The sequence below is a fragment of the Stenella coeruleoalba genome, assembly GCF_951394435.1.
Source record: "Stenella coeruleoalba genome assembly, chromosome: 14".
NCBI classification, from domain to species: domain Eukaryota; kingdom Metazoa; phylum Chordata; class Mammalia; order Artiodactyla; family Delphinidae; genus Stenella; species Stenella coeruleoalba.
This window is the reverse complement of record NC_137160.1, coordinates 50,110,220-50,126,282: the sequence shown is the minus strand read 5'-3', so window position 1 is coordinate 50,126,282 and position 16,063 is coordinate 50,110,220. Positions and strand designations below refer to the sequence as shown.

Below are 16,063 nucleotides of genomic sequence, written 5' to 3'. Positions count from 1 at the left end.
ACTGTTGAATTAGCATCCTAAGCATCGTCTAGACTCTTTTGCTCCCTTCCATTGAGTTTTGCCTCTGAACCATCCCGGGCAGACCATAGCCTATTTTAAAGTGTATAGGTCTTCATTGTTCCTCAAGTTTAATTCCATAGTCATTAAATGAAGATTATATTATGGGTTGTTGAAAACTGTTGAGAATTTATTTGAAAGTGTGTTTTATTAAAAAAGCTAAAACCTAGGGTTTTCTTAAGACCTCAAACTTGAAGCCTTAAAAAAAAACCAACCCAAGACTTGACATTCTCAGAGAAGGCAGATCCACTTTCATGTCATAAAATCTTTATTTTGAAATTGTTTTGTTATCTGGCGACTTGAACTGACTTAATGTTTGTTTCTTCCACTTAGCATGGAGGATGAAAAGGAAGATAGTAAAGTTATACCTACAGAATGTGCCATCAAGGTATTTAAAACAACCCTTAATGAGTTTAAGAATCGTGACAAATATATTAAAGATGATTTCAGGTTTAAAGATCGCTTCAGTAAACTAAATCCACGTAAGATCATCCGCATGTGGGCAGAAAAAGAAATGCACAATCTCACAAGGTAAAGAAAATCATCGTGCTAGAAGTCATCTTGGGTGATCACCTGTTTGTATTAGGCCTACCAGCCAGGCAAAAAACCCACACTTTCTTTCAAATTCATTTATAGAAAGTATGAAAGGCCTTGAAATTCTAGTGCTTAAGGAGAGTTTCTGTAAGAAAACATTTCCATGTATATAACCTGAATTCATACTTGTAGGATGAAAAATCCATTTTGTTTTTCTTTCCTCAGTAAAGTTTGAGGGAAATTAAGTCATTTTCAACTGCAGATATTTTGTCATATATCTAAACGCTATCTTTTCCAGTTTCCTGTTAGGCATATTACAAATAATGATTTCCTTTTTTGTTTCAGAACATGTTTATTCCATCTAATGTTTGTTCATTTGGTGAGGGCAGGGTTTTACCAGTCAAATTGCATTTTGCTTTAATTTATTAGACTTGTTTCTCAATTCTCTACGCAGAATTTATCAAGGAATTTGCTTTGTCAACCAAGAAATTAATAATCTTTCTTACATACAAACCTGCCCACATCTGAACCGTGAAAGCTTTTAATTTTAGTTTGTTTTTCCTGAAGATGTTTGCTTTCAAAAGTAATTATCTATATTTATTAGCTGCAAAAGTCTTCTACTTAGTAGGACTTCTAATTAGAATAATTTCCTAAGAGGTCTTGCTGTCCTCCGATCTCTTTTCTGGATTACTAAGATCTCATCACTGCCTTTCTTAAAATTTTTCAGCGGCTCCCATAGTCTTTGGTGTAAAGTTCAAAGTCATCTTGCGATGTGGAGCCTGCCTGTCTCTGTAGCCTAAACCCACATTGCCCTTCCTCCTACTCATGATCCAGCTGCGTTGATTTATACACACTCCCCGCATGGACTGTGCTCCTGGACTCCTCTGTGCATCTCCACAGCATCTCCCCACAGTTGGAACCTGGCTAATTCCTATTTGCCTGCTTCTTCCTTGATGCCTCCTACCCCCACCTCTGCCAGTGCATGTACCACATTGCGCTGTAATCGTCTCCTCACTTGTCTGTTGTTTTCACCAGGCCGCAGGCTCCATGAGGGCAGAGGCTGTTCTTACTGCCTTTGCCTTCCAACATTCCCCAGATTACAACATAGTCCCCCCTCATTGCAGGACCTTGTTAGATATTTGTTGAATAAATGAAATTTCCTCTCCTTCTGATCTTCACATTCTTAATCATTTCTTTCTGTATAGAATGCAGAGAGCTGGAATTCCTTGTCCAACAGTTGTGCTACTAAAGAAACACATTTTGGTTATGTCTTTTATTGGCTATGATCAAGTTCCAGCCCCTAAATTGAAAGAAGTAAAGCTCAGCAGTGAAGAAATGAAAGAAGCCTACTATCAAACTCTTCATGTAAGTTGTGCCTTTCAGACCATTCACACACCAGCTTTAAACAATATTTCCTCTAAACTAAAAAAGAAATGCCTAAAATAGTACTATTTTAAGGTGATATAACGAGGAAAAACTGAAGTTTGTGAAAGAATGTTAATATTGAAGAATTGTCTTTATATCAATATGCGTATGTCTTGAGTTGTTTTAGGAAAATCTTAGTGGAGAAAGTGAGGGCTCAGTTGTTAGCATTAATGACATAGAAGCCAGAAGCTATTATTGACAAAACTTCATTAACTAAAACTTGATGTTACTATATTTAGCAGATATAGTGCCTCAGTAGTTTGTGTGCCTTTTTGAAACAGTGAAGGGAAATACCTTTCCTGTTGGGGAATTAGAGGGAAGCAGATTTGGTCAATGAAAGTAAGTGATGATGAAAAGAAGGTAGTAAGGGGTGGTTTCTCCATCTGTGCAGGCATTAGAGTTGGGAGGCACTTGTCAGGAGTCTTGAGGAAGCTATTTATGCTTTGGGACAGCAACCAAATTCAGTCTGGGGTCCTTCAAGCTTAAGAAATGCTCCTCATATTGTTGTTGTTCCTCTGTATTGTCTTTTTTTTTTTGTCTTAATTGAATAGTGGAGAAACATGTTTTTTTGTTTATTTATTTATTTATCTATGGCTGCGTTGGGTCTTCGTTGCTGAGCACGGGCTTTCTGTAGTTGCAGTGAGTGGGGGCCACCCTTCATTGCGGTGCATGGGCTTCTCATTGCGGTGGCTTCTCTTGTTGCAGAGCACAGGCTGTAGGCACGTGGGCTTCAGTAGTTGTGGCTCGTGGGCTCTAGAGCGCAGGCTCAGTAGTTGTGGCGCACAGGCTTAGTTGCTCCGCGGCATGTGGGATCTTCCGGGACCAGGGCTCGAACACATGTCCTCTGCATTGGCAGGCAGATTCTTAACCGCTGCGCCACCAGGGAAGTCCAAAACATATGTTTTTAAAACAGTCTCTGCGTGGAACTCTTATATCATGCGGCAGTTGATGTGAATATGAACGTATTATCCAAATTAATTTTTTAAGATATAGTTAGATAATCCAACTTTCTCTGCCTTCAGTTGGAAAACATTCAAAGAAAATTAAGCCTACTTTTCTGGCTTCTTTTGGCTGTGGGGTGGCTGGGGCAGAGATTAAGTAGTGATGTGCCCTTCCTATTTGATTCTATTAAAGCTGGGAAACAAAGCATTAATGCTGATTTCTACTATGAGGCTAGGGGTCACCATCAGTCATGAATGTATAATGCCGCTTAATTAAGAAGAATACTTCTTTCCCACTCTGTCTGGCAGGAAGTACTTTTTACCTTGGAGTTGTATACACTCCATAGAGCTCTCAGTGGGATGTTTGCCCTGTTATGAAGGATAAGCCTAGGTCCCCTGGTTAGTGACCATAGCTGTCTTACGTATGTGGGATTCCAGGACTACCCTTTGGTCTCCTGATCTCATTGCTGTCACATGGATAGGGAAGTAGAGTGTCATGTGCTCTTCCCTTCCATTGTCTCACTGTGCTCACACCCTCCTTCAGGGTAGAAAAAAAAAACAAAAAACCAGTCCTAGACTGTACAAAGAAGAAGTAAGTTCTTCACCCTGGTTTTGCTCTTTATGGAAAATATTGGGTGACATAGACATTTTAGTTGTGTAGGTAAATTAGAGTTGTTCCTTCATTTTCTAAATGTCTGCCTTGCCTCCTTACAGTTGATGCAGCAGTTATATAATGAGTGTAAGCTCGTACATGCCGACCTCAGTGAGTACAACATGCTGTGGCATGCTGGGAAGGTGAGGAGCATTTTGTTAACGTTCAGGTTAAGTGACTTGATGTAAATTACTGAAGGTACAGAAATCACTGTGCTCTATATTTAAATAGGTCTGGTTGATAGACGTCAGTCAGTCTGTAGAACCAACCCATCCTCATGGCCTGGAGTTCTTGTTCCGTGACTGTAGGAATGTCTCACAGGTAGGCATGTAAACTAACTGTCTTTTTTATGGGCTATAACATATTCAAACATTTTTCTCACTCCTAAGGCAAGTAAGATGATTGTATTCTTAGAAATTAAAGGAAGAGTTTAGTTAACTGGTTGCTTTCAAGGTAAAGAGACAAAGATTGATTTGTCAGATTTCATTTTTTGCAAGAATTTGATTGCATGCCCCACATTTGGGCCACTGAATTAAATTTCCAAGAGAGTAAGTTTTTATTTTGGTTCTAAATATTTAAGCAGTCAAGTAGACATTTAATATATGCACAGTGCTTTAAGGGAAGCTGGCCTGAAGCAAGCCTGCATGCTTACTGCCATTGTTATTATACTAAAAGAATAGTTTTCCTAGTGGTGTAGTCTGACCACATTCTCTGAGGCAGAGTGAACAGATTAGGGAAGGTAAAACTCAGTAATCACAGAGTTGGGAAGCATTTGTTTGCTGTTTCTAAAGGAAATGAATTGTCAGCAACAGATTCAGATAGAGATGATCTTCCTAAATATGACAGAACAACTTTATTTTGGAAATACTTTCTGAGCCTACTGGAAAATGTTAATTCATGGGATTTAGTGATTATTTTGTGTCTGCTCATTCAAAGCAACACCAAGCAATTTTACATATACCACTCATACATAGCTATGGAAGGTGCAATATGACAAACTTACTAAGTCTAGACGACAGCCCAGATGTGTGAGAGGACAGTAAGCAAGTAGAACCTGAGTGTAGCTATACTTGAATTGGAAACATCTGTAGCTTAAAAATTATGGAAGGAATTCACTGGCGTTTTACAAGTACACTATTCCCTGTTTTTTTGTTGTTGTTGTTTCTAGGAGAACCTTGCTAATAAGTCTACTGACTTTCTTATATTTCTTTACTAGTTTTTCCAGAAAGGAGGCGTAAAGGAAGCCCTTAGTGAACGAGAACTCTTCAATGCCGTTTCAGGTTTAAACATCTCAGCAGATAATGAAGCTGAGTTCTTAGCTGAGGTAAGTGTTATAAGGCTGTTTTTCACCTTGCTGTTAGTGGGGACCTGGATAGAGTAGATAATGAAAACCAGAGCTAAGTTTATCCTCTCATCCCCTCAAAAACAAAATTAATTAGAGATTTTTCCTTTCTTGAGATACTGTTTTTGATCCTTCTTTTCCAGGCTTAAACCCTAGGATAAACATAACAGCAAAACACTTCTTCAGGAAGTTCATAGTTTGGTTGAGATGGACAAATAACACATTTCCAGTATATGCCTTTTTCCCTGACCGGTGAACACTCTGGGTGACACAAAAAGCAGTAACACTTGGTCCCTGCCTGCCTTTAACTGAATACAGAGATTCAGCAGTGGCCATCCTTGGAAATACCCAGTCATTACAATATGGACCTACAGAACAATACAATAATAATAAAAAAAAATACCTCCGGGGAAGTTCTCTGAAAATTGAACAAAAACTGAAAAGTGAAACAGCAGCTAATTATTCCCAGCAACCTGCCAAAGCAGAGAATGATTATAGAATCTGTTCCAGAAATCCCCATATTGACTTGAATTTGGCCAAGCTGTGCTGGAGTCTAAGGCCAGAAGCGAAGTAACAGGAAGATGGTAAATCCAGCCTTTAGTTCAGTACAGTTGCTCTGTACAGTTACTGGGTGTTACTGCTGTTGAATCAACTTTGGAATTTCCCTTTTCTTGTTTCCTGAAAGCTGTATAGGTTATATAGTAAAACATATCTGATGCCAATTGCTAGCTTGATAAAGACACTAAACATCAACCCTGGTAATGGCATCAAGTAAAAACATACATGTATGTGACCCACTGTAATATGTGTCACACACTGTAATTCTAATTCAAGGCCAATGTCGTTAGGAATGACCTAGTTTTAAGAGAGTAAAAATACTGGTTCAATCTCAAGCATAATTGCTGTGAAGTAGGATTTTGACAAATGGATTTAATATATTAATTTTATAGATAGAAGCTTTGGAGAAAATGAATGAAGATCACGTTCAGAAGAATGGAAGGAAAGCTGCTTCATTTTTGAAAGATGATGGAGGTCCGCCAGTGTTATACGACGAATAGCACTAATATCCACTGCTTTCAGTGTTAACACAGTGGTGATTGTCAGCTGCCATTAGCAAATGAAGTTATGGGTGACTTGAAATACCAAAACATGAGGAATGTACAATGGTGCTTCTGTGCTTTTTTTCCCTTGTAACCCATATGCCAGGTATGTGGAATTTTTAGCTCAGCATTGAGAGACTGAAATGTCAACTACCTCTCATGATATGAATAGGATAATATAATTCTTAACAGCTACAGGTTATCTAGCTGAAATCAACCTGATTTTAAGGATTTGTGGCATAAAATGTTTGATGAGAATTTTTAACATTTCCAAATACGGGAGGAAGGGACAGATGTGTTTACAAGGGAGGCTTTTATTACAACTTACTTGCTTTTTTCACCTCCCTGTTTTGTGTTGCGTCTTTCCTCATATATTTTATTTACCTAAAATTAGCCCTTCTCAATTCTTTTTCCAGACTGTGACCATGATTCTAAAGGAAAATTTCTTCTCTTTAGTAGCTGATATAAATGGAAATTTGGTTTCAGAATGGCTGACAGAAATAGACATAAGCAAAGTACTTTTTTTGGTATATCTTGAATTATGAACTGAATTCTTCTTTTCCACACTCGCATGCAAGGAAAGGCATCATCGGTTTCTGAAAGAGATAAATATATAAGTACTTTTCAACTATCCAAATTTTTTAAATTTAACTTTCAGCTTTTCTACATTTAGGTGAAATAGTTAGGATGTAACTCACGGTGCAGCTGCTCTGCATTTATAATGAAAATGTAAATTATATAGAAGGACAGAATGGAATCTTCAACCATGTTTGACATATTTTAATGAAGTCAGTGAAACAAAGTTCAGTTTACGTTTCACTCAAACTATATACTTACTAATTGATTTTGAGAGAAATATAGCAAGCTAATTAGAAACATTATATCATCAAATGATGAAAAGTATGTATAAAACAAGTTGAGTACCAAATTAACCAACTAATTTGAACTATCTGGCCTAACTTTTAATAATGTTTAGTACTGGCTGGACTCCACTTCTTAATGCAGCCAAAGTACATTGGCTTTGTTAGGATTGAAGCTCATTCACTGCAACAGAATCATTTCTCCTATTGTTGGAATCAGATTGGAATCACTAAAGACCTAACCTTTCTGTCTGGTAATAGAAAGTAAAAATCTGAACTTTGCCCTTGAAAGCTTCTACATTAAAGTTATTTAAAAATGCCAAATATATTCTTTCTAGAAAAATATTTTTGTTTCTGTTGTATAACTTCTAATTGCATTTCAGAGAAGTGTGATTTGGGGTACTCATTACGTTTCTGAAATGTTTACCACTATGAAAGAAATATTTAGATGACTGACTGGTGATTATTGGCTTTACAGAAGTTTCAAAGAACTAATTTTAAAAACAGTTAACCATTAAATTTTGTTTTGTTTTGTTTTCTGACATACTCTGACGGTAGCAGCAAACTGTTGCTGTGTGGCGTTCTTGGAGTGTGCTGCGAACATGCTTCTTAAGAAATTAAAAACGAAGAGATCATTTTAGATTTGGTTCTCTGTGTGGATTCTTCCTGTTCCTTGGAAGTATTAACTTATGTCCTGGCACCAGGTTACCCCTTCTGTTTAAGTTAAACAGTGCTATTTTCAGCAGTTTTTTTTCCTCTCAACTTCCCATCTTTAGATTTCACTTTTAAATGACCTACTTCACATTACAAACAGGTTTTTCCTCATATAGATCAGTGAGTAAATTTTTCACACACTGGAAAAAGAAAGTGGAAAATATTGATTTGCTAAATAGTCAAATACAGATGGGGGAAAAAAATGGAAATAAGCATATTTTGTTTCATTTTAATGGAAGTGGATATATGAATATCTATAAGATAAATTATCAAAATAAAGATTATATGTAGAGAATTTTTATTTCAACAAGATAATTTTTTGCCAGTTTCTTTAAAAAAATCATCTTTTCTGCTTACAAAAGTAAGACGTGCATTCTCGTTTATTTGATTTTTATTTTATTTATTTATTTTTGGCTGTGTTGGGTCTTTGTTACTGCACGTGGACTTTTCTGTAGTTGCAGTGAGCGGGGGTTACTCTTCATGGCAGTGCACGGGCTTCTCATTGCGGTGGCTTCTCTGGTTGCGGAGCACGGGCTCTAGGCGTGCGGGCTTCAGTAGTTGTGGCTCGCGGGCTCTAGAGCGCAGGCTCAGTAGTTGTGGCACACAGGCTTAGTTGCTCCGAGACGTGGGATCTTCCCGGACCAGGGGTCGAACCTGTGTCCGCTGCATTGGCAGGCATATTCTTATTCACTGTGCCACCAGGAAAGCCCATGCATGCTCATTTAAATTTAAATATTATAGAAATTCAGAAATGCTAAAGTAAAGGTTCCTTGCATTCCAAAAATCATTGCATGTAGTGGGGGCATACACCCCTGCCAATTTTTTTCCCTCAGCAAATGTTATATTCTCTTTAAAAAAAAAAAATCTTTGAACAGAAAGTGAGATGAAGCGAGGTAGCTGATGGTGAAGTGATGATCGTGGTAAACCCCTAAGGAAGATGAAGGAGATGGAGGCCCCGAGATATGGTAGAAGCAGTACATTTTCTGTTGTTGCTCATTTAGGCCCTGGGCATCAGAAGAAATTGTTGTCTGCACCTTTTGAAAAACTTCTGAGCAGTTTCCAACACTTTAGAAATTGCTAGGGAAAAGCTCATCTGATTGTATTTTCAAACCTCAGTACTTCTATTTTTGAAGATATATATTTTAAGCATGATTATAAGTTCTCAAAGTTTGTTTATTTTTAAATTTATTTTTTTATTTTTGGCTGCGTTGGGTCTTCATTGCTGCACATGGGCTTTCTCTAGTTGTGGCGAGCAGGGGCTACAATTCATTGCTGTGCACAGGCTTCTCATTGCTGTGGCTTCTCTTGTTGTGGGGCATGGGCTCTAGGTGCGTGGGCTTCAATAGTTGTGTCACGCGGTCTCAGTAGTTGTGGCTCACAGGCTCAGTAGTTGTGGCACACGGGCTTAGTTGCTCTGCAGCATGTGGGATCTTCCCGGACCAGGGCTCAAACCCGCATCCCCTGCATTGGCAGGTGGATTCTTAACCACTGCGCCACCGGGGAAGTCCCTAAGTTCTCAGAGTTTATAGTTGGAGGCATATCAGTTTATTCATTTCAAAGCCATTTGTTTTTATTCTTCGATTTCATATTTGTTTCCCAATTCATAAAACGGTTACATTTGGGAGCAGCCTTACTTTTGCTGTCCTGGGCTTTCCAGCTTTTCCCCAAACATAGCTAGCTTTTTGAGGAGTTAAGACCAAATATAGTAGAAAGATAAGAACAAAGCAGATGGAGGGGGAAGGTGGGGTATTCATTTCAGAATAAATGAGTGAGCGACAACTTACAGCTCTAAACTGTTTTTCTCTCTCTAATGCCTTCTGGCAGGGAAAGAACACGTAATCAAATAGAATGCTTGATGCTAAACCATAAGAACGGCATCTGGGTAAAGTGCCAAATGATGAGCCAAAATTTATGAAAAACGGGGGAAATATCAAAAAGGGTTTGAAAAATTAAATCTTAAGAAGAAACACATGAGTCCATTGCTTGAAGTTTTAATATATTATTATTAAGTAACAAAAACAGTACTACTCATTTCCTATTTCATCATTTTGAAGTTGAGTTATATTCGGAAAAGGATAAAACAAATATTGGACAGAGTAATTGAAGGCTTTGTCCCCAAATGTTTTCTCCCCTAAATCCATATGAAGCCTTAACCCCTATTATGACAACTGTATTTAGAAATGGAGCCTTTAAGAAGGTATTAAAAAAAAAAAAGGTATAAATGTTAAGTGAAGTCATAGGGGCCCTAATCCAACAGGACTGATGTCCTTATAAGAAGAGGAAGCAACACCAGAGACCTCCCTTCACGCAGGCACAGAGGAAAGGCCATGTGAGGACACACGAGAAGGCAGCTGTCTGCACCCCAAAGAGAGGCCTCACCAGACATCAGCCCTGCACTTTGATCTTGGACTTCTATCCTCCAGAACTGTGAGAAAATTAATTTCTGTTTTTTAAGCCATGCAGTCTGTCGTATTTTGTTACGGTAGCCCAAGCAGACTAATACAAAACCCAAGGTAGATACAGTGTTTTTGGTGGGTGGAATATGGGGAGGGCATCCTACTCCTTCAGCTAATTTAAGAATTTTGCTAAGGTGAAAAATATCCAAGATATTTGGGAAAATTTTTAAAGAGAGAAGATGGTATATGGTAAGACAGTATATTACACATATAGAATTATTAAAATTATGTTGTTACCATTTGAGCTTGCATGAATTTCTAAAACAACTATTAAGCAGGGTTATTAAAATAGGGAAATACAACAGGTAGGATTTTGGACTTCAGGTGTCTCCGCTACCAACCCCCATAAGCTAGAAGAATATAGACAACATGATGGTAACTTTAGATTAGTTGCAGAGCAACTCCAGACCCTTTGTGTCTTCAGTCAGACCTTCACGTGACAGCAGCCCAGGCCAGCATCATAACTGCAACTCAGGTGGGTCCCTGAGTCAGAGCTACCCAGGGAAGCATGTGCAAATTCTGATTCACAGAAACTGTTAAAAAAAATAAATGTTTGTGAGAACTTCCCTGGTGGTCCAGTGGCTAAGACTGTACTCCCAATGTAGGGAGCCCGGGTTCGATCCCTGGCCAGGGAACTAGATTCCACATGCCACAGCTAAGACCCAGCACAGCCTAAATAAATAAATAAATAAATATTTTTAAAAATAATAATAAATGTTTGTGGTCTTAAGCCATTAAGTTTTGTGGGTAATTTGTATTGGAGCAATAGACAACTAATACAGTGGATAAGAGGTTGATTCAAAGTTCAAGAAAGACCAATAGATTTTAATGTAACAGAGTACAAAAAATTCATTGATACAGTTTTGGATTCCAAATTGCAACTAGCCTTTAAGAAATTATGACTTGCTGAGTATTGGTGTATTAAAGAATATCTACAATGATCTGAAAAGGCCATTTATTTACTCCTTTTTCCAACTACCTATCTGTAGGAGGCCCGATTATCCTCATATACTTCAACTAAAACAAAATACCTCAACAGATTGAATACAGAAGTAGATACAAGAATTCAGCTGTCTTCTAATAAGTCAGACATTAAAGAGATTTGGAAAAATATAAAAATGCCATTTTTCTTACTGAAGTTTTGGAAAATAGTTATTTTTTACTTGCAAATATTCTTTATATTAACATGTTTTGTTATTTTTAAGAGTTTTTTTAAATTTCTCAGTTTTAATTTTGAATATCAATATATTTAACTCACATAAACAAAAGCTCATTGAGGTCTTCAGTAATTTTTGAAAGTAAAAAGGTGTCCTGAGGCCAAAAGTTTGAGAACTGCTGCTCTAACGGATACAAGCATGAGAATGTACTTACAGGAAAGCAGCTAGAATTGGGCTGGAAATCATATCATGTTGTATGTGGATTAGCCAAAGAATTTGAAGGTGGTTAGTCTGGAAAAGATTTAGGACCTAATGTCTATCTTCTAAAAGGAAAGGAGCATTGATTTTTTTATAAAGGCAGTGTAGAATGGGAGTTAACAGCAGGAATTTGGTAATCAAACAGACCTGTGTTTGAGACCCACTTATGGTATTAAGAGCTTTGTGGTTTGAGCAATTAAATCATGTTTTTCCTTCCTCTTTTTTTTTAATTTGATTTTTAAAATTGTGATTAAATATACATATCATAAAATTTACCATTTTAACCATTTTAAAACATACAGTTCAGGGACTTCCCCGGTGGTCCAGTGGTAAAGAATCCACCTTCCAATGCAGGGGATGTGGGTTTGATCCCTGGTCGGGGAACTAAGACCCACATGCTGTGGGGCAGCTAAGCCTGCACACCACAACTACTGAGCTCGCGCGCCTTAAAGAGAGAGCCTGCATGCTGCAAACTACAGAGCCCATGCACTCTGGAGCCCCTGCGTGCCACAACTAGATAGAGAAAACCCTGCAGGCCACAACTAGAGAGAAGCCTGTGCACCGCAGATACAGAGAAGCCCGAGCACCACAGTGAAAGATCCTGCCTGCCTCAACTAAGACCCGATGCAGCCAAAAAAAGCCATACGGTTCAGTGGCATTAACTGCATTCACGTTTATTTATTTACTTATTTATTTTTGTGGTACACGGGCCTCTCACTGTTGTGGCCTCTACTGTTGTGGCCTCTCCTGTTGCAGAGCACAGGCTCCAGACGCGCAGGCTCAGCGGCCATGGCTCACGGGCCCAGCCGCTCCACAGCATGTGGGATCTTCCTGGACCGGGGCCTGAACCTGTGTCCCCTGCATCGGCAGATGGACTCTTAACCACTGCACCACTAGGGAAGCTCCACATTTATTTTTTAATTTATTTATTTTTGGCTGCGTTGGGTCTTCGTTGCTGCGCGCGGGCTTTCTCTACTTGAGGCGAGCAGGGGCTACTCTTCGTGGTGGTGTGTGGGCTTCTCATTGCGGTGGCTTCTCTTGTTGCGGAGCGCAGGCTCTAGGCATGCGGGCTCAGTAGTTGTTGCTCGCAGGCTGTAGAGCGCAGGCTCAGTAGTTGTGACGCACAGGCTTAGTTGCTCTGTGGCATATGGGATCTTCCCGGACCAGGGCTTGAACCCATGTCCCCTGCATTGGCAAGTGGATTCTTAACCACTGTGCCACCAGGGAAGCCCAAGTGCGTTCACATTTTTTATGCAACCATCACCACCATCCATCTCCAAGATTTTTTCATCTCCCCAAACTGAAACTCTGTATCCATCAAACACTAAACTCCCCATTCCTCCAATCTCTGGCAACCACAATTTTACTGTTTCTCTGAATTTGGGTACTCTAGGCAACTCACATAAATATTAGTCAGTTTGTGCCTGGCTTATTTCACTTAGTGTAATGTCTTCAAGGTTCATCCAGGTTGTAGCATGTGTCAGAATTTCATTGTTTTTAAGGCTGGATAATAGTCCATTGTATGGACATACCGCATTTCCTTTATCCATTCATCTGTCAATAGACACTTGGGTTGTATCCACCTCTTGGCTATCCTAAATAATGCTGCTGTGAACGTGGGTGCACAGATATCTGTTTGTGTCCCTGCTTTTTTTGTGTGTATATACCAAAAAGTGGAATTGCTGAATCATTTAGTAATCCTGTTTAAGTTTTTGAGGAATCTCCATACCATTTTCCATAGCCACTGAACCATTTTACATTCCCACCAGCAATGCACAAGGGTTCCAATTTTTTCTCATCCTCACCAACACTTGCCATATATATTTTAAATAGCCATCCACATGGGTGTGAATCCATGATTGTTTGAAATTTAAGTTTTCCAACTTAATTTTGAAAAAACTCAAACTTACAGAAAAGTGGTATGCCAGTCTCCTAGATTCACCTGTTAACATTTAACCACATTTGCCTATCTCTATATTCTTCGTTGTTATTTTCCTGAATCATTTAAAGGACATTGCAGACATCATGCTTCTTTGTGCCCAAGAACTGTCCTTCAAGTGTGGATCACTTAAGAAGGATAGTCTACAAATTAACATACTTCTATTGGGTTGGCCAAAAAGTTCATTGGGGTTTTTCGGTAACATCTTATGGAAAAACCCCAACGAACTTTTTGGCCAACCCAATATATATTGTCTAATAAATATGCAGTTTACATTCAAATTTCCCCATTTGTCCCCAAAAATGTTTTATAGGGTTTTTTATTTGTATGTAGGATTCAATCATGTTTCACTCATTGAATATGACTGTTATATCTCTTTAGTTTTTCTTAATGTAGAAGTGCCCATTTAGACATTTTAGGTCTCCTTGTTTGCATTTAAAAAAATAAAGATAACTCTAGTATATACTGTTTTATGAGTCTTATATGTCATAATATAGGTGAGGCTCCACTAAAATGTAAGCTTTATGGAGGGAGGGATTTTTATGTTTTTTCACTGGAATTCCAGCACCCTGAATTGTCTTGCATACAATAGGTGCTCAATTAATTTTTGAATGAATGAGTGAATGAATGAATGCCTAACTAAATAATGAGTGGGGGAAAGGAACTTACGCTGTACAACATTTTCCAGTTTTTATACCCAACATGTTAACATCTTTACTTGGACATCTGGTGGGCATCTCAAACTTTCTTTTGTGCTCCACATCTAATTAAAATATATCTAGAATCTGACCACTTTGCATTGCATCCACGGCTACTTCCCTAGTTCAAGTTAGTCTTTTAACTGGTCTCCCTGCTTCTGTTCTTGCCAGTCTCTCTTCCTGTTTCGAACAAGTCTCAACACAACAGCCAGAGTGATCTTTTTTAAACAGAAGTTACATCAGGTCACTTTTTTGTTTAAATTACATGCAATCGGGTTCAGTTTAAAACAAGTCTTTACTAGCTGTTCAAGAAGGGAACAAGTTCTTTGGCAGGACATGAGCTTCTTACCACCTGAGTTGTAGATACAGGGGCTGGATGACCTCATGGTGGGGTATAGAGGGGCATGAGATGGTTGGTTAGATTAGTTAATTGTTAGCGACTTTTCTATATCTTCTATTACCTTGAACTTAAAAAGAAACTTTTCTGTTTATGAAGATGATGCACATTTATTTTTTAATGCAAATAATGCCAAAGGTAGAAAAAATACAGAAATTACCCACAGTACAAGACAGCCACCATCAATACTATTTCTGACACTTCTTGTATACACATATACGTGCAAATACATATATGTAAGGAAACATGAATTCACACACGAAATACAAAATGAAAAGCAGGTTGTGAAACAGTGATAGTCAAGATTTGCCAGTAAATATAGGCACACAAACTTTTAAAGATAGTTCCTTTTATAAAAATTACACTCATTGTAAAAACCAAAGGGAATTTGAAAAGGTCAAAGACAAAAGTGAAAGTCACAGGCTGTGAGAACTGATACAAAAATGTTGATACATATCCTTCCAGATGTGTCATAAAGCCTGAAAAAGAATTAAAAAACAAGACAAAACAAAACCAAAACTCAGAAAAACAGAAGAGCCTGTGTATTTCGTGTTTAGGTTTTAGAAGCTGTCAGAAGCACCTTTTAAGCTACTATGGGAGGAACACAAGCTTGTAAAGCTGCTTATCTTAAACACCAGGAGTTACACTGAGCTCTCCGTGGCTCTGGAGAACACAAGCCCACAGTAAAATAAGAAAGAAGAAAAAAATAAACCAATTATGAACTTACAGCTGATTCACTAACACTGGGGCAGTCAGGGCTGGGCAGGTGACCCTAACTCCATTAGGGGTTGAGCTGATTGGAGGCCGCCCCTGTTTTCCCTTCTGCCGATTTTGTAGTTTACCTCCTCCTGGGTAGGCATGCCCTTTAGGGCATCACTGAAAGCCTAGTGGGTACCAGCACCGCTCCTCCACTGCAGCCCCGAAGGTATCTAAAAATACATTTTGCTCAGCTTCTCAGCGTCTTATCTTTCCCCTTCCGCTCAGTGCCTCAGCCTCTCAGCCATCGCTTTCAAAGCAGCAGTTTCCTTGTGGAACGAAGTGGCAGCAACGCCGGACTCTCTTCTCTGGGCCTCCCTGCTCCCCTGGATCATGACTTCTTGGGCTCCAGCTGCCTTGGTAGTTCTCCAGCGCCTTCAGGGAAGATACAAGATCTCCTGCTTTCCCAAAATAATGAAAACAAAGATCCTAATCTTTTTGCTAAATATAAATAATAATAATTCACAAACTTCTATGACTTTAAGTTTGGTTTCTGGAGAACTGTCATTTTCTTTTTGTGATACCATGTTAGTGTTTTTTTTCACAGTGCTTTAAGAGTCACTCCTCTTCTAGATATTTGAAGTAGCAAAACACCTTTCTTATTTAGGTAACCTTTTTTGGTATATAAAGTTACACAAGTAAATTCTAGAACTAAAAATAATGCAGGTAACAAAAATTGAGAAGTATGGGGGAAAGGGAGGTGAGAGGCAGACCAACGTGCTAAATTCCTCATCTTTTTCAGAGCAGAAAGTAACATATACTGCGTGAAGCTGATAA

At 38.6% G+C, this 16,063-nt stretch overlaps 1 protein-coding gene across 2 annotated transcripts in view; it reads left to right on the top strand.

Annotated features, from left to right (window-relative positions):
• Positions 1–16,054, top strand: part of RIOK3 (RIO kinase 3) — a 32,982-nt gene extending 16,928 nt beyond the window's left edge. The window contains exons 8-14 of one of the 2 annotated variants that reach the window (XR_013831186.1): positions 391–588; positions 1,797–1,956; positions 3,672–3,752; positions 3,841–3,930; positions 4,826–4,933; positions 5,902–10,052; positions 15,515–16,054. Coding sequence is in view for 1 of the 2 variants with exons in the window: in XM_079941724.1 (XP_079797850.1) it covers positions 391–588; positions 1,797–1,956; positions 3,672–3,752; positions 3,841–3,930; positions 4,826–4,933; positions 5,902–6,009 (745 nt within the window). In the remaining variant the exon portion in view is untranslated. Of the gene's footprint in view, positions 1–390; positions 589–1,796; positions 1,957–3,671; positions 3,753–3,840; positions 3,931–4,825; positions 4,934–5,901; positions 13,620–15,514 lie in introns of those variants that run through there. The other variant, XM_079941724.1, reaches the window with a different exon arrangement.
• The last annotated feature ends 9 nt before the right edge of the window (positions 16,055–16,063 follow it).